Genomic DNA, 18,241 nt, shown 5'->3' on the forward strand with positions numbered 1-18,241 from the left:
CACAAAGATAGCCTGAGGGCGCACAGAGCGAGAAACAGCAACAATCCCAGTGTTGTCAGAACAGCCACCACTCAGCGTTCACTTTCGATTCAACGTTGCATGACTGGCAGGTGACAGGTCCAATGAAGCAGGTGACAGATCCAATGAAGAAATGTAAAAAAAAAAAAGAAATACATCAGTGTACATTACCGTTTCACCAGCACTCCTCTTGTTGTGTGACAGTTATTTCTTCGAAAGTGTTGCGTCAGCTAAGCTAGGAAGATAGTGCAGCATGAGCAAGTGCTGCGTTGGTTCAGGTCTGAATGCTACGATAAAACGTTGCGCCACTTGCAAGAAACCGTGTACATCTGCGCAGGCAACCTTACTAAGTTTTCAGTGCTTTGACTGGCACACGTAGGTGCTAGTCAAGAGTGAGAGAGTGACCTTGTCATAATGGCAACGTACATTTGCCCGACAGCTTGCCTAGCACGCGACTGCGAATGAAAGCGACGACGCTCATAACAACGCTTGGATAGCCACATGAAACGCAATTGAGAGGCAGGAAGAAGCTGTGCTGCACCGAGAGTGAGAAGTATAATTGGCTGCAGACTGCACTGACTGACGGTAGTGGTGATGGTGGTGGTGCTACAGGCGGCTTTAACCCTGTGGACGAGGCCGCCAATTACTCCATCCGTAGCGCCTCTTTCTAGCTATACAGTTCATCACAACGTGCCTGAGAGTCCACTGTCCCTAAGAAACGCAAAAGAAAGGCATAGTACCTTCCTTTAGAGGCTCTGGTGACCTTCTGGAAACACAAGACGTCGTGCGCGATCGTGTTGGAAACCTCTTCTCCTCATGGCGTCTTTCCGCAGTCTCCACAGAGCGAGGAAGACGTTCTCCCAGTCTTTAATTGCCATGTACGCCGAACCCGTTCTGGTTCGAAGAAATTAGCCTGGACTCCGTGCGCGCTAGCCTCTTGCTCATGCAGCGGCATCCAATATTTCCCAATATGACGGCGAATCCTCTCCTTTGCTAGTTGAAAATTTCTAGGTGCTTTCATATTTTGAAGGGCTTGATAACGCTGCACGTGTGATAAAGGCAACTCTTCCATTTCCGAAAAGATCAACATGGAAAGCTGTCTATTGAAATTTGACTGTAAATACCTTGTTCTTGAGGTCTATCAGAAGGTCTAGAGACAGTCGACAGAATTGTTTTGACAGTAAACCGCGCGACAACTAAAAATGTGCGCACTTTGAGTCGGCAAGAACGACCACTATCTGGGCAGTACATATCTTCTGTTGGCTCAGTGCAGCAGTTGTAGCAGCTTGCTCTGCGACCATCGATGAAACCAAGCTTTCTAGTCGTCCGTCCCAGCTGAAGCCGAGGGTCGCAATCCAGACTGCAGCAGCACAACTGTCTCCATGTATACTGACCGCCTCACTTGTGTAAACTTGCAAGTTATTCTCGTATATTAGTTCTAAATATTCCAGCGCTAGTATCCGACCCTCTTTAATAGGAACGGATCATTTAGAAAGTAGACAATGAACAGTGACTTTGCATATGACGTCTGCAAGCATCGCTTGTGTGGGTCGACTCTCTGGCTTCTTCTAAGTTGTTGAAAGCCAAGGACAGGAAGTATATTCAATGCCGAATTTGAATGGGAGCGAGGTCGAGCACGGATTCTTCGAAGAAAGGCTTTTCCAGTGATGGATTCACTCAATCGAAGGAATCGTGTCAGTAGGGTCTCAGATGCTTGAGGGAGGACAGATAGGTACTCAGCTTCATATATTATTTTTCTCCTGGATGCTAATTTAGGGACGTCTAGAGATAAACGAAGACCTCTCCTGTGGATAATTTCTAAGCGTTGGTATTGGCTTTCCGATCGCGATGTCAGCGGCAGTTGGCATAAAATTGTACTTACAAGTGCAAAGTGCAGCTCGAACATACGGGTGGGATGATTACCCTAGTATATACCAGCGATGCGTTTAAGTGCATTCAGCCTTTCTAATGAGGACGCTGCAAGGGAGCCCATTGCAAGCCGCCGTAATATCATATTTCTGTCCAAAATGACGCCCCAAGAACGAAAACTGGTAATTTGCAGTATAGGAATACCTACCATATTCAGCTACTGTCGCGTTGATTGTCGACCCAGTCCAGGAAAAAGCACAAAAGTTGACTGTACTGCTAAGAAGGAGAGGCCAGCATTTTAAACGTACGCCTCAACTGATGAAATAGTACGCTGGCTTATCCGTGCTAGATGTTTGTGCTGGAATTCTGATACTCAGACACAGACGTCATCTGCGTATATTAACGTTTGGACTAGTGTTCGGAAACCTAGCACTCATATGAGGCCAGCCACGGCAATGTTGAAGTGTAGAAGGTATAGAACACTCCCTTGCGGCAACGACTCTCTTTTTGCTCAGAATCTTCTCTAGTCGGACTTGAATTACCCGGTCGTGGAAGATAGTTCGGATGAAGCGCAGGATGTTCCCTGCTAGCCTCATGGCTTGCAGGTTGTTAACAATAGCTGTCCGCAATGCGCAGCCGTACGCTTTGGAAACAGCCATGAATACTGCAAGCGTCGACCGGCCATGGTGTCTGTTAGGTTCACTATGGGTCTTCAATATATTCAAAATGCTGTCTTGCGCGCAAACCTGCCGCTGGAAGGCAGTCATGTGTGACGGAAGTTGTCATTTGCGCTCAGCGTACCAAGTTAACCCTGAGTACACCATTTCCTCCATCAATATTGTACAGACTCGTGCAGTGCACTTGCAGTCTAAATCGCTTAGACTTCCTTAATCAAGTACGAACTCCAGGGAACTGCTGCTCCTTGCGGACAGGCGCCGTCATACCATTGTCATCCCGTATGTTTAAAAACATTTACTTTTCGCTCCATTTGACGCCTTTTTCTTCCTAAAGGGGCATAATAGTTGAAAAACGTCGAAGTTTTGAAATGGTCGCACGGTGCTACAGTTTCTAAGCGAGTAGGATATGAAAATCATGGCCGTCTTAAAGTAAAACACAGTGTATCATGGTTTCTAAATTAATTTTATTTCATTATTTCACGTATGTGTACGCACACACACACACACAGGGGTGCACCAACGTCGACAAATCTTCCGTAGGCTGCGGGTGTTGCGCCTCAGCCGTCGTCCTGGGCCGATGCCAGCGCTGTTTCATCTTCTCATTAAGATGCCATGTGGTCCTCTATGATAATCGCTGCCGCCTTGCTGCCGATCATCATGCTTGGTGCGTTTGTGTGACCGGTTATGATGTCGGGCATCACTGAAGCGTCAGCCACGCGCAAGCCAGTCAAGCCGCCTCGGACCCTGAATATACAGTGGTAGAAATGCAGCCACCATTTTATATTAAAGAGTGAAAGGAAGTATTTTCTGCTTAGCTCACACCGGTTGCTACTTTTCAGGTTTAATGCATGGAACGCACACCAGGACGTCATGAAATAACTGACACGCGGGTTTAGCAAGAGAGTAGATGATGCACAGTTTATCTTGTTCACCGCAGTTTTCACGCAGACAGAATGATCGTGCTTCAGTACACACTATATATATACGGATATAGACTGCCTATAAACGCCTACCACGTAGGTGGCAGACACCGCAGTCTGCGACCACTGCGATGAAGAGTAAACTATCATTCAATATCCTGTGCCAGCGTACGCTGTAGTGTTTGCGGAGACGCTAACTTACCACTGTGCTAATGATGGTGATGGGAATGGTGATTTGTTGGCAACCTTTTTGAAACAGGGTGGTGACAAATAGTCACCTAGCCTGTTTGAGTTACTCAGGTACGCTATACATCATTTTCATTCTAATATTTTTCTGTACGTCTCTTTAATCTTTTTTTCTCTTCATCAGAACTTCTTTATGTTCCTTGCACCACGAACTATGCCTGTAACTGATCCGCTGGTATCACTGTCTTCCCTGCTTTCTTTCCCACCAATACTGTAAACGATTCTTGCTTATTTCGACAGATGACCGGTTGATGCTTCCGTCCACTTTGAATCCAAGCGTTTCTGGAAGGCGTACGTTACGTGCGGGTCTCACTGGGTGAATCCCTTCGCATTACATTAGGATGTGCTGAGTGGTCTCCCAATTTTCACTGCTGCATTTATATGCTTCATCTAATTGCAAAAATTTGCTCCGGTATGTTTTTGTCCTTAGCCAACCAGCTGAAGCCTCAAATAGCAAGGCACTTCCCTTTGTGTTATCCTACAGATTTTCCCTTCTAATTTCTTCATATTCTTGTAAATCTGCATGGTCATTTTTGTTTCCATTCTTTCCATCCAATTCACGCTCCTTGTCTCTCTCACTTTCTTTATAATGACTCCTGGTAGTCTATTTACACTTTCAATTACCCTGTATATGGTTACCAACTTTCGTGACCTCTTCCTCCATTGTGCGTCCGCGCTTTTCAGGCACAGATACCTGTGCACTTTAGCCGGTCATTTATTTTGATCCATGTTCTTGACTCTTTCTTCAAAACTAATTTTGGTGTGCACTTCTCTGGCTTCAAACGAGGCCCAAGAAGTTCGACAAAGTGACCTCTGTCGGAAGAAATAGTCCTATTATATATACGCGACTCAATATCCCATCAGAAGACTGTGAAAGAATTATTGTAGTTTTCGCGTTCCACCAAACTCAGTAAACACTTGTAGTGTCTACTTTTGTCACATACTTTATTTATTTCTCTCCTGGTCCCTTCTTTCTAAATTCCTTTTCCCGAACCACCGTGCGTTGTACCGAACCGCAGACTCGCATCGTCTAGTTAACCTGCTTGCTTTTCCTCTCTCTCGCTATTGCAAGGGTTTCGATTAGTGCTGTCGCTCAGCTTTGTAATAGCCCGGGAACTCCTTATCGTTGTTTTATAGTATTTCTTCATATTACGAAAGTAAATATTGAAACGCTAAAGTATACAGTACTGCGGTTGGGCATAATTCATAGCTTACCTGTCGTTCCAGCGTTGACTTTACGAGCAGCTCCTTTTCTAATTTTGTGTTCACTTCTTTTCTTTACGAGGGGCGAACAAACCCCGCCTTGTACTAAGTCACAGAGGACAGGCCTGTACATTTGTGGGCGTGTGCGTCTTCGTGACGCTAAGATGCGTATCAGTCGGCCCTCACGAGCATAACTACATAACATTCGGGTGGAACTCATCTACGATGACTATTCATGTATACGCCAATAGGCGAAACGCGTCGTGCACTGCAGTCGGGCTCCTCTATCGTGCTTCCCTCTGGACACGCTACGCCATCTAGCGGCGCCGCCACGAAGCCCGCGCATGCCCGGTGGCGCATACTTACGGGAACGGCCCACGTTTTTTAGACTGCACTACATTTAGAATCGTCGTAAATTTTTTAGACTCCTCTATCATCGGGATCGGCTTGTATTTCGGGGAACGTAGGTAGCCAGAAATAAGCTGCTCTGACAATGTCGAGAATACTGTTCGCATTAAACCATTCGCTTATACTTACCGGAGACGTTCGTCAAGCACTGCCTCCGGGTGCGTTCCCATGGCCACGGTGCAGCAGAGATGCCACACCGTTTGAGCGCCGTGCCGGAAGACGCACTCGATGTACTGCCGACTCCACCGTGCTCCTGCCCCGGCACACGGAGGAAACGTGACGTTCCACGGCTTGGCACCGATGCTTCTCATAGCATCCGTATTCAGCACCCGGTCGATGAAAGTTTTTGTGCCTTCGAAGGAGTGTGAAAGCGCTCATTAACTTTTTTTTTTCATTTGAGCCATAGTGTAACTTCATTCTATGTCCCTGATACTAGTGTAATGAGCTGCTTCCTAGCTTAATTATTCGGAGCAGCTCTCTTGAAACCCAAACGTCATTCCCAAACAGGCCTGTTGCTCTTGTCAGCACTTCTGACACGCCAGGCCAACCAATTGTAAAAGACCTACCCACTGGCGTCTTCTGCTCAGCAATTACGCGCCTTACTTATTCTGGTTTCCATATCTAGGAAACTATAGAACTTTTGGCAGGCAAATCCAGGTGCGTTGGTACCAGTGTCGCTCAACAAATTATTGGCGCTGTACTCATATCGACGATATAGCTGATGTTAACCATTGCGTTTAGTGCTTCACTAGTACGACTGTTGTTTTTCTTTAAATTTAGCGCTCTGCATAAACATCTCAGTTGTGCAATATTAGTGACCAACATTGTTATCTAATCAATCATTCCCTTTCGTCTTGCATTGTTTATTCTTTTCTATACTCTTTTTTAATTACACTGTAGTAATTTATGTCACGATAGCACATTTTGGCGGAAAATTATTACACTATGATAGCCTCTTTCAAAAAGTCGCAGTTTCTCCCGAAAGGCAAAGCATCGATTGCGATAGCAAATTAATAGACAGCTATGCGAAGTAAGCGCAGTAGTTGCAGCGGTCGTATAAACTTGGAAACATTCCCTTAATAGCTGCATTGAGAAGCGTAGTATCAGCGCGCACAAGCAAACATGAAACGATCACACTCGATGAGCGCGGACACTCGCTGTCAGAGCGCTGGTGTGAGCAAGCGCGGCAGCAGCAGCGAGCGAAGTGACCTTCGTGCCGTCTATCGCTTCAACGCAAGAGCGGCTAGAACACAGCGCGCACAAAGGTATCAGCCGTCTGCAGATACTATTCAAGATACGGCGCACGCGACCGCACGCGGCCGTGCAAAGGGCGCACTTGTCGCAGTCGAAGCTGCCCCTCTCCCTCCCACTCTGCCTCCCCGCTTTCCTCGATATATGGCGTGCGAGATTGAGCTGCGGTAATCAGTTCCCCTCCCCCGCTCGCGAAATGCGTAGTTGCTGCCGGAGCACAACGCCGCCCCCCCCCCCCCCCCCCTGTCCCTCTGATCCACCTACGGCGTTTCGCGCGACGGAAGACGCCGCGTTTGCTCTCCGTTTTCTCCTTCGCGCGTGCCAGATTCAGCCGCAGTCGTCGGCTTCCCTCGCGTGCTTTCACTCGCATGTACAGCATAGGCAGGTTGCGAACGTAGTTCCCGCGCCTACTAGGGCGCCCCTCGCGGCGGCGAGCGCGGAACCGGCAGGATACGACCGGCCCGCTTGCGTTCGGAAAGCCTGTCTGTGCACTGTTTCGCGCCTAGCTGTTGCCTTTTCTGAGCAATGCCGAAGTGCAACCCGAGCTGTTGAGTAGTGGGCTGCAGCAGCACGTACACCAACTCACGAGGAACAAAGTTTTAGAGGTTTCCAAGCCGATCGTATGAAGCAGAACGGCATCAACACTGGATAGCACTCGTCCGACAGCATAAGCTGTTTTATGTTCCGGCGTTATGCCAATTGCGTTATAACGCTGAATTCTTTGCTTTTACAGCAATGATGGCAGCAACGGGACACCTGCAGTCAGTGGCGTAGCTAGGTCGCCTGGCACCCGGGGCCCATAGGTCTTCTGTCACCGCCCCCCCCCGGGTTTATTCGAGGAAGGCGAGGGTATCAATAATTTCCGCGTGTCTTCCGACGTATATGACCCCCCCACTGGTCCCGTTGCTACGGCACTGCCTGCAGTGCGTACCAGGATATGCAGCAAACAAAGTAGTTTGTTCCCACACTGTACCGCAGTAAAGCTGTGGAACTATTTCCCAATCCTCTCCCATTCAAACAGCGCTAGGGCTTGCAGCCGGCTGAGCTGGCATACACTTCTGCGCCCAGCATACTAACTAAGGCGCAGTTGAGATCACCAAAATTTTTGACAACGTGGTTTATTGGAACCTCCTTTGCACGCACTGAAAAATCGCAACATAAAAGTATCGCACTTCCAGTAACTTGGGCGAAAACATTTTCCCAGCGTAGTCTAACACAACTGGTAAGTTCATCCCCTTTTTTGTGTTTGGGGAGAGCAACGTTAGAATACCTCTGGTAGGTCTTAAGAGTCGTTCGTACGCCCCACGTTCTTGGATGAGATGTTTTGGATTCGTATTTGCCGTCCTGTATGTAGAGGGAAACTACCGCGGCGTTCTTGCACTTCCCTGCGATGCCAGCACGGTAATCGCAGCTCCTCGCTAGGATTTGTCTGCTGTCGCCGATCTTCAAGAATCAACGTCGCCTATAATTTCATGCGTCCACACCGTAGATAACGAAGTAACTTACGCTGAGCTTCACGCATGTCGCTGGTGCATTATTTTTCGTTTGCGGAATAAACCTAGCAGTCACTTCCGATCAGTGCGAGTTCAACACTTCCCTCACGTCGTAGACGTGCCTCACTTCAAATAGACGACTTCGTCTCTCTAAATTTTTTTCACGAAACAAGCTATGAAGATCTTGTAATTCCCGAAACCCGGTTAAAATTAATATCGGCACGCTGTTTCGCGCCATCGCTACCGTTTGACAGGGCGCCAAACACGCAGCGCGAGCCGCTGACGCCGTGAGTAATCCTACCACATTCGCGCAACTATTCGTCAGATGGCGCTAGAGGTCGCAAAGACAGGGCGCCGCCTAGCACTTGCAACGTGCCCATACGACGCTTGGGGATGGTGTTATAGCCCTTGGACTTCATACGGGACGTCACGGCGACGGCAACTGCAAGACGCTCCCGGAGTGTCCATATAATTGCTATCGCAATAAAACATATGAGAGAGAGGAGAGTTTGATGAACTATGGAAAGGTTTGCCTGGTGGAATGCATAGTATGCCACTCCAGATGAATAAGATGAAAAGTGAGATGGTTTCCACCGATGACAACAAAATACACAACATACACAACATACACAAAACACAACCCTCGACAGGAGTGTGTCATCGAGACCGGTGTCTCTAAGGAAATACAAAGGCGCCTTCGTTGCGCGAGATAAGTTCACCTTTCTCTTGCAAGGGCTGCTGGCTATCTGTTGCTTTTATCACATTACTACGTAATTACAGGACAGTAAAACTTGCACACGGTTCATTGCCTAGACAGAGGATGCCTATTTTTTTTCTTTTTCGAGCTTTTCCTCAGCAGAGCTAACGTGGCGAGCGTGCGTGCTCATGAGGTTTCAGTTGTCAAGAAGTTTAGATGTTACATACCTTGAGCTACCGCCATGAGGTCGTCAGGGTGCTCGAGGATGTTTGGGTCTATATCTGGGTAGTCGTTGGGATCTGCTGAGCGCAAGGAAATGGAGCCTCGGGATTTTGGCCGGTTCAGAATCGACACCACTCGAAAGCCGGGCCGACCGTTTATGGGTCCAATAAGGCCGTCGAAAGCCTGTAAATAAAAAGCTATCAGAGAACAGAAGCTCATAAGCCATTAATTGGAAATAGGCGTCATTCATGGCACCCCGAACACGTTTCTTATTTATTTATTTATTTATTTATTTATTTATTTATTTATTATACCTTCAGGGCCGCAAGCATTACAGAGGGGAGTGGGGAAAAAGTTCTATATAACGTATGCTTCAAAAAGCACCAACCACACAACTAAGTACTACTAGATAGATAGATAGTACTTTTATTCATATCAATTCTCGTACACCAAAATCAGGCCTACCAAAGCCTCACCAAGGGCTTGAGTGGCAGCGCCTGGCAGACAGCGAACATTAGCAAAAGGAAAAATAGAGATGAGAAACATACAAAAAAAGAAATTTTTAACAACTCAGAGAGACAGTTATAGAGACATAACTCTTACAACATCAAAAGGGATGACAGTAATGCGAAATTAAGACGGTAACACTCGATTAAATCATTATGGGGCAGGAAGCAACGCAGAGACATACCGCAAAATTTTTTTCAGGGTGTATTTCGTTCTCATGCGGAATACACTAGGTGGCATACTATTGAAACAGGCAGGTACGTAGTATTGACGTGTGCGCTTTCCGTACCGGGTTGAGGAGCGAGGAATGCAGCAGCGGTATTTTGGTCGTAAATCACGTGCAGGAACATATGGAATGGTGAACTGACTGTACCAGAAATGTTTAAGCACAATAGTTTCTGTTAATAAAGCGTTAAAATTTGGAAGCTTTAATCTTCTAAAAATATCAGTGTTACTACCAATGGGCAGGTCGTAGGCAATATTCTTTAAAAGTAAACGCAGAAGCGAATTCACCCTGCGCTGCCAGCGAACCGTGCAGTGACTATAAACAGTGACTCCGTATCTAAGCACACTATAGGCTAGAGCGTGTGTAACACATTTACGGACAGAAAAAGGCATGAAATATCGAATATTATACAGGACACAAGATACAGCACGAAGTCTTTGACAAACAAAAGAAAGGTGCGAGTTCCAAGACAGATCACTTTCGAAGATCAGGCCAAGATATTTGACCGAATGCGCATATTTTACTGGTACACAGTTACAATGCGAACAGGAGGAAGTGTGCAAACAAACAGGATGACTCAACTCAAATTTTTTTAAAGGGTTATGAAAACATATAAGTTGCGTTTTAGAAGTATTAACATTGATAAGGTTAGACTTAAACCAGTCCATAGCTTTAATAGCTGCCGTCTGTAATGCTGTAACAGCATCAGTGTATTTCTTTGCGCGCGCAACAATGACAGTGTCGTCAGCATACTGGAACAATGAAACAGGCACATTGTTAGCAAGATCATTAACGTATATATTGAATAACAAAGGACTCAATATAGAATCTTGCGGGACTCCGGAAGTAATTGCCGTGAAATCGCTATGGAATCTTGAAATCGACACATATTGGCGCCTATCTTGTAAAAAGTTAGTAACTAAATGTAAAAACGAACCTCGAAATCCCAATGTAGAAAGTTTATCAAGCAGAAGAACGTGGCAGATGCTATCGAGGGCCTTGCTTACGTCAAGAAAAAGAGAGCATACGACGTCATTCTTATCAAAAGCTGAATTTAGTGTGTCAGAGAATTCTTCAAGAAGATCTGTTGTTCCTTTTCCTGGTATGAAGCCATACTGACAAGGTGATAGAACATTGTGCGTATTCAAAAAATTCGTCATGGTAAGTAATAGATGCTTTTCAAAAATTTGGCCAATGCATGGCAGAATAGAGATAGGTCGGTAATTACACATCATGTTTCTGGAGCCACCCTTATACAAAGGTATAACTTTAGCAGTTTTCATTGAAGTCGGTATTATACCCCTGGAAATGATACTATTAAGGATAACTAGTAGGACACCTTTAATCGCTTCAAAATTTCTGCACAATTCAGAAACAGTGAGGCCGTCATGACCAGGAGATTTGCTACGTTTAAGACTGAAAAGTAGACACCTTAAATCACTTTCGGTAATGTCAGGAAGGAAAGCAGATTCCATCACACTGGGAGGCATACGACAGTCGTTAGACGGGGTACGAGATGCACCAGAGACCAGAGAAAATAGTTTGTTAAAGTCATTCGCAATGCTCTGTCCATCTTTATGGAAATGAGATATGAAATATGTATCATTATAAATAGCAGCGCTCACTCCTTTCAGGTTATTCACCAACGACCATGTTTTCTTGCCGTTAAAACGTGCGTCGTTAAACTGAGACCTAAAGTGATTGCGCTTGGCCACACGGATCATGGCATTAACTCGGTTTCGTTCATGTTTAAACTGCTGTCGTAGTTCAGAACAGTTTGGAGCACGTCTCGATCGAGCCCAGAGCAGATCTTTCTCTTTGATGGCTTCCAGTATCACGGGTGACATCCACTTATTGTCTAAATTTCGTTGCTTAACGATCACCATGCGCGAAGATTCGGCTTTGTGTGAACGAAAAACCTCGACGAAACTGTCATATAAGTCTGCAGGGGACACATTGTAAATAAAAGAATCCCAATCATACTTTGCTATTCTTTCATCTAATGTACAATATTAGCGAATCACGGGTCAAAGGTACATAATTCATAGTTAGCTCGAAGTCGAAACAAATTCAAATGATCCTTATGAACACATGAAAAACACACGAAAGCACCTCATAAATAAAACGTTGCATAAAGTTTATTTAAAACGGCTAGTTTCACTTATGGAGGCAACAGTCTCGGGAAGGCGATTACACTCTTCAGATGGTTGCTCTCTCTCTCTCTCTCTCCCTTCTCTCTCTTCCCCTTCTCCCTTCCCCCAGCGTAGGGTAGCCAACCAGACTCTTGTCTGGTTGATTGGTTGATTGAAGACCAGCAAATACCGAGGGGCACATTCCCAGTGCTCCAAGTCGGCTTCAAAGAGATTCTTAGAGCAGCAGCGCCTACCCAGTCTCGCGACTACAGTGACCCATGACGGTGTGAAAGAGGTTCATCGAATAGCGGCACGTATGTACACGTTACCCGCCGCGGTGGCTAGCGGCTATGGTGTTACAATGCTAAGCATGAAGTCGCGGGATCAAATTCTGGCCGCGGCGGCCACATTTCGATTGCGGCGAAATGCAAAAACGCCCGTGTTCCGCGCACTGAAAGATCCTCCTGTTGCCAAAGTTATTCGAAGTCCCCCACTACGGCATGCCTCGTAATCAAATCGTGGTTTTGACATGTAAAACCCCATAATTCATTAATTCATGCACACGTTGGCACATACTCAGTGACAAAGGCTGGTCCAATGGTTGGTTTCGAACGCTGTTACCTCTACGCACCTGTCAGATGCGCTACACATTCCACCACTGACTACCCAGTGACCAAGGTAGGCTGAAAAACGCTTAGATACAAATATACGCAAAGATGAACATAGATAGATGCGTAAATAGAAACCTACATACATAGATAGATAGCCCCCGCAAAATGCGCTAAGTACCATAAGAATGCTAAGGGATGAAAAAGCAAACTCAAGCACCAAATTTAAAACCTTTTTTTATTAATAAAAAGCGATATCACAATGCTGCATGCTGCACTTAATCATACATCAAAAGCGGACACAGGTCGTGTAATATGCACCCCTCTGAAATACGCCACTAATTTGTGAGTGGTACCTTTTGCGAAACTCTCGTAAACATTGTAACCGTTTTACTTAAGCTGTAACTTCACATATCAAATTAGTCCGCGATAAATGCTCTAACAGATGTGACGCTGGTCGCCACGCGGTTCTGTCTGGCGTTTGAATCGCTGAGCACTACGCTTTAGGTTGAACGGCCATAATCCGCTGCCGGTTGAGTGGTATGAAGGCAGTGCTTTTGCCCTTTGCAATTTAAAACTCACCTCTGGCAGTAGGCCGAGTTCTGCCATTGAATCCTTGAGTAGTTGACTTGATGGGGAGGTAGAAATCGGCGCAATTTCGACGTCCGGGACGTCGGGATCCGTCGAATAGTTGGTGTGCAAGAACTGCACAAACTCGCAGCTTGTGGGTATGGATATCGTACCTGGCACAGAACGCGGGTGATAGGAGAGGATTAGAGTAAGAGCACGGTACTTATAACATTTCGTGGTTGCTATAGTTAAGATTGTATGGGCTTACTATTGAGCTCAATATGAGCTACAAGGCGCGGCCGTTTTTGCACGCGTTAATGTGTTGTAGCTCATATTGAGCGTGGTAGTACGTGCTTAGTACATACAGAGCCCGATTCCAGTAATATTGGGACGATGAGTCCCTTAGGTTAGATGGCTTTAGCGGGATGTTGAAATTTATATCTAACCTGGTTTGCACGCCCACGGGGTCTTTCATTCGACTAGGCTCCTTTCCTGATTTATGCATCCCTAGCATAATGGTAGATGGAACCGGGAGCCCATGCGTGATATGCTACAATGCGAAGAACACGGAGGTTCGACGACACCAATCCTGCGCTAGCACGCAGCAGGTATACGCAATACGAACGCGGTCATCGATGCACTTGTTCATCGACGTCCTAAAGGCGGCTTACCGGTTCTGTTGCTCGCGTACTGCGCTATATCGTCCAGGCTGAAGGGTTCAATGCCGGCATCCACGTCTGTACTGATGGGAAACCCCAACATGATAGCTGGGTGGTCCTGCAGGTTGCGTCCCACCGGAAGGTCGGCGACCACGGGAATCTAGGGAGAATGTTGCAGTGGTCGTCATACCTTAAGAGGTTGCAGCTCAGGAAAACTACTTTCCGCACCAATGTGAGACCGTTGCAATAATTCTGTAGTCCCTTCTGAGGGACCAGTTAATAATGAAATTTGGAACCTCCATATTTCGTTACCTCGCAGGGCTGCACTGAACTAACCGTACGACGACAGGAAGTGTTGAGTGAAGTTTTTGAGTATGAAAAGTTTACGTCTCTTGACGACCGTTTGAGCCGTGAGGACTTTAACTTCATTGCAGACACTTTGATTCCTTCTAGCGCTCAAAGTACCGACGTCATGTACACCCGTAATGCCAGTATGTTTGCACTCACAGTTGACAAGCTGGTACAAGTATAGCCGTAACGATCAAAGCAGTTTATTTCTTATTGTTACGCCCAGCAGTTGCGAAAGGAAAATTCTTCTTCGTCACAGAAGACCGGTTTGCTGGTGTCAAGACAGTTAATTTGACTTAGGGTGATGAATCCACCTGCTGCCTGCACGCGATGGCTGGTTTAGCAGACACGGCCGTATGCTCGTCGGAATAGTTTGCCTCCCCCCAAACGCAGGCTGGTCCTTCACGAATATTTCCGCCGCTGGCAGATTACCCGTTTCGTTCTCTTAACCAAAGTTGTCTCAATATGCACATCATCTAATGAAACCATTTCAAAGGCTTAAGAGGTGGACGTTATGTTTTATGACAGTGGTCTCTCGCGTACTGGCGAAAATGCCACCCTGAGGCATATCGCTTTTATACCAGATCGATAAGGTTCGTGCCTGTCACTGGGACTGGTGTATTAATAGAGAAGAAGGCTGTTGGCGCTCATAAAGTTCGGTTAAGCGGAATGCATGGTTACTCTTAGTTCCAAGTGCGCTTAGTTCCAAGTACGATGTATTGCACTATATCTGCAGATCGTGCAGGAATCATACCAAAAAATCACAATGAAATAGAAACCAAATTTTTCCCTGATATATCCCTCGGCCGCTCTCCAATATTTCGATATTGCTCCAATATTTTGTTGCTATTGCTTGTGGTGATGCCTTAAAGCAGCAATCACCTGCTTTATTTTTTGTCGTAATAGAAGAGTCAACTCCGCGTGATGTTGCATGGTCTCTGTCAGAACGTTGGATGAGTAACCTGCGCTCAGGAAGCCTAGCTGTTTGCTATTGTTTGTGCCAGTCAGTAAACAACAGAAATCAGTCGACGCGCTTTTGCTACATTCGTTTCAGGTGCAAACTTTCATAACCTCATGAGTACGGAAAAATGAGATTACTCAATAGTAGAATACTACCATGATGCCGTAATGATAATGCCAGGGTCGGCTGGCTAAGGCCCCAGCTCTTGATTTGAAGTACATGCAATACAAACACCGTGGCTGCATATGTCACGGCGTCTATACATTTCCCACCTTCATAAAATGAAAATTGATTGCTATAGGGTAAAGACGGCAGCGTCCTGGAGACTCGTCCGAAAAATTTCGACAGAACGCATCTCACGATGAATGTCGACGTTAATGCGATTAGCATTGAAGCAGTGTAACGAAATACCGTAGTGCCAACACCGAAACGTGTATGCAGCCGCGGGCTCGCCTGTCGCGCTTTGATTATTATTATTATTATTATTATTATTATTATTATTATTATTATTATTATTATTTTATTTATTGGCATGCCCTTTGAAACGGGGCGGCAACAAATAGTCACGTAGTCTACTTGGTTTAATCAGGTACGCGGTACATGTTCTCTATTCTAGCCTTTTCTGTACTTCTCCTGAATAACTTTTTTATTTGTTCCCCAAGACTTCGTTATCTACCTTGTACCGCTACCTATCCCTGTAACGGATCCGGTCGTATCAATCTCTTCCCTGCTTTTTTCTTCCACCAGTACTATAAACATGTCTTGCCTATCTCGACTGCTGACCGGCTGATGCTTCCGTCCACTTTAAATCCAAGCGCTTCTGGAAGGTGTACATTACCCATACGGGTCTCACTGGGTGAATTCCATATTTTTCCGTCGCGCACGCTGCGCCATCTAGGGACGCCACCTCGCACTGGATTAACTCTAAAAGATCTTTTGGCCGAGCTCGTCGAGCTCGACCAAGCTCGACGAGCGGCTCTAGCAAGACAACTGTCTCATGCACTCACCACTTCTCTTATCATCATCATCCATCCCAGTACTTTCACTCCCCTTCCCTCTTTCCCAGTGCAGAGTAGCAGACTAGAGCGCACTAGCTCAGGTCGACCTCTCTGTCTTTCCTATCAATAAATCCAATCTTCTTGTTCCTTGGCCGCTTCGATCGTGTCTCTTGTTTTTTTTTTTGAGCGGCAGGTACGCAAGTTGCACATACCAAGTTACTCAAGTTGTTGACTGAGGAGTTCATTGAAGAGTGGTACAGGCGTTGGTGCCATTTTGAATCACACAGTGATTCAAGATGGCACCAAGGGTGTTGATTATTTAACAGCAGTACATACCTGGTGCCACATACTCAGTGACCCAGGTTTGTTCAACGGTCGGTTTTGCGCCCTATTTCCTCAGCACATACCCATTAGACCATGGAGTGCCTACCCAGTGACCCAAGTTGGCGGGAGAATGGTTAGATAGATAGATAGATAGATAGATAGATAGATAGATAGATAGATAGATAGATAGATAGATAGATAGATAGATAGATAGATAGATAGATAGACAGATAGATAGATAAATAGATAGATAGATAGATAGATAGATAGATAGATAGATAGATAGATAGATAGATAGATAGATAGATAGATAGATAGATAGATAGATAGATAGATAGATAGATAGATAGATAGATAGATAGATAGATAGATAGATAGATAGATAGATAGATAGATAGATAGATAGATAGATGACAGGCCCCGTGAAGTCCGTGAAGTAGCCTCAAAATGCTAATGACATTATAAGTACCCGAGTAGCGTGTCGCTAGGCTTCACTGAGGCTATAGAAATGGTGCTGCAAAATGCCTACCTTCAGCCTCTCCAGCTGCTCTTTGGGTCCCACGCCGGAAAGAAGTAACAGCTGAGTGGAGCCAACGGTTCCTGCAGATAGGATGACCTCTCGCCTTGCCGATACGTTCTGCTTCTGCCCGTACCTCGTGAACGACACGCCCATGGCGCGCTTCCCTTTGAAGTTCACCTGTGCTTCAAGGTGGAGGAATGTGAATCGCCGTAGGTGCGAACAAGCCCTAACTGCGCATGACGATGTCGACACCGTTCTTCAGACGGGTAAGTTAGCTTGCTAATGTATGCATTGGACAATGCGAAATTTAGCTTTCATGCTAAAATAATTGGAGGACCTTCCTTCGCGGTCGTATGTGCATTGCACGGAAGTGCAGTTTTCGCAACTTTGTGAACTCCGCGCACTGTTTCTTGCTCCACGGGCTAGGCAAAAAGAAAACGTTACAGTCAGTTTCTAGCGCCGCTAAACTTCGAAAAAGAAAGAAAGACATTTCTAAGCGCTCGTTCTTTTTTCTACACTCGTTGAGAGCAGTAATTTGCGAGCAGGACTGTAACACAAAATACATTGTATTGTTTTGATAAAACCTAAGCAAACATTTCTTTGCTTGGCCCGGTACGCTGTTATTACGCCTGTGCCTTCTTCTGTCATTGCAAAAACCAAGGTGTTCATTCTGCAAAACTGGTGTACAGGGAATGAGCGCTGACGTCTCTGTGGCGACAGCAGCGCCGTAATACACATCATAGCGAGTTGTGAATTAGTTTTTTGTAGGACATGCTTTCATGTCACGTCAGCAAATTCGACGCTCATCTTGAGGCATATGTGCGCAGCATCTGACCTGACTGGCCATCGTCATGCTAGAACACGCGTGAGCGAATGCGCTCTACAAAAAATGCCAATTGCTACGAAAAAAAGCTTGGCGAGATGCGCCGGGCGTTATCCAATGTTGATGTGTATGCGTGCCTATGCCATTGTTCAAGATATCATATCAGAGCCTTCCCGTCCCTTTCGGACGGCGTCATCATATTTCAGTAGGACAATCAAATCACCCTGGCGATCGCCGGTTTCCCATATAAGGTGGAGGCTTTGAAAACAACAACAACAACAACAACAACAAACGAATGAACGAACGACAACCTAAGAATGGCCGAAATCGGGAAGGTTCTTGTGGATTCGCATGTTACACGGGGTCATGCTGGCAGCGTCCTCGCATGCGCGAAGTGATTGCCACTTTGAACCCAGGGCATACCTTTGTGACCTGGCTGAATAGTGCCACGTGCAGGTTCTTGCGTGCCCCGACGATGGGCCGTATGAAAGCTTTGCTGGCGCTGTAGCGCTCGCCGTCCGCCACATTCGTCTGCATGCGAGAGCAGCCTGTGTGCGAAAC

General features: G+C 46.1%; 2 protein-coding genes across 2 annotated transcripts in view; one reads left to right on the forward strand and one right to left on the reverse strand.

Moving 5' to 3' along the window:
• The window catches only part of LOC140216146 (uncharacterized), a 291,954-nt gene that overhangs the window by 138,833 nt on the left and 134,880 nt on the right, over positions 1 to 18,241 (forward strand). The gene's annotated exons all lie outside the window — the stretch shown is intronic.
• LOC126541192 (uncharacterized) overlaps positions 1 to 18,241 on the reverse strand; it is a 64,357-nt gene that overhangs the window by 33,464 nt on the left and 12,652 nt on the right. Inside the window, exons 5-12 of the mRNA XM_055076622.2 lie at positions 18,104 to 18,228; positions 16,867 to 17,034; positions 13,719 to 13,866; positions 13,060 to 13,220; positions 9,010 to 9,187; positions 5,471 to 5,693; positions 3,176 to 3,308; positions 713 to 729 (exon numbers count right to left, since the gene is read on the reverse strand). Of these exons, the coding sequence (XP_054932597.1) occupies positions 713 to 729; positions 3,176 to 3,308; positions 5,471 to 5,693; positions 9,010 to 9,187; positions 13,060 to 13,220; positions 13,719 to 13,866; positions 16,867 to 17,034; positions 18,104 to 18,228 (1,153 nt within the window). The remainder of the gene's footprint in view (positions 1 to 712; positions 730 to 3,175; positions 3,309 to 5,470; positions 5,694 to 9,009; positions 9,188 to 13,059; positions 13,221 to 13,718; positions 13,867 to 16,866; positions 17,035 to 18,103; positions 18,229 to 18,241) is intronic.

This window comes from Dermacentor andersoni, chromosome 2, assembly GCF_023375885.2.
Source record: "Dermacentor andersoni chromosome 2, qqDerAnde1_hic_scaffold, whole genome shotgun sequence".
Lineage (NCBI taxonomy): Eukaryota > Metazoa > Arthropoda > Arachnida > Ixodida > Ixodidae > Dermacentor > Dermacentor andersoni.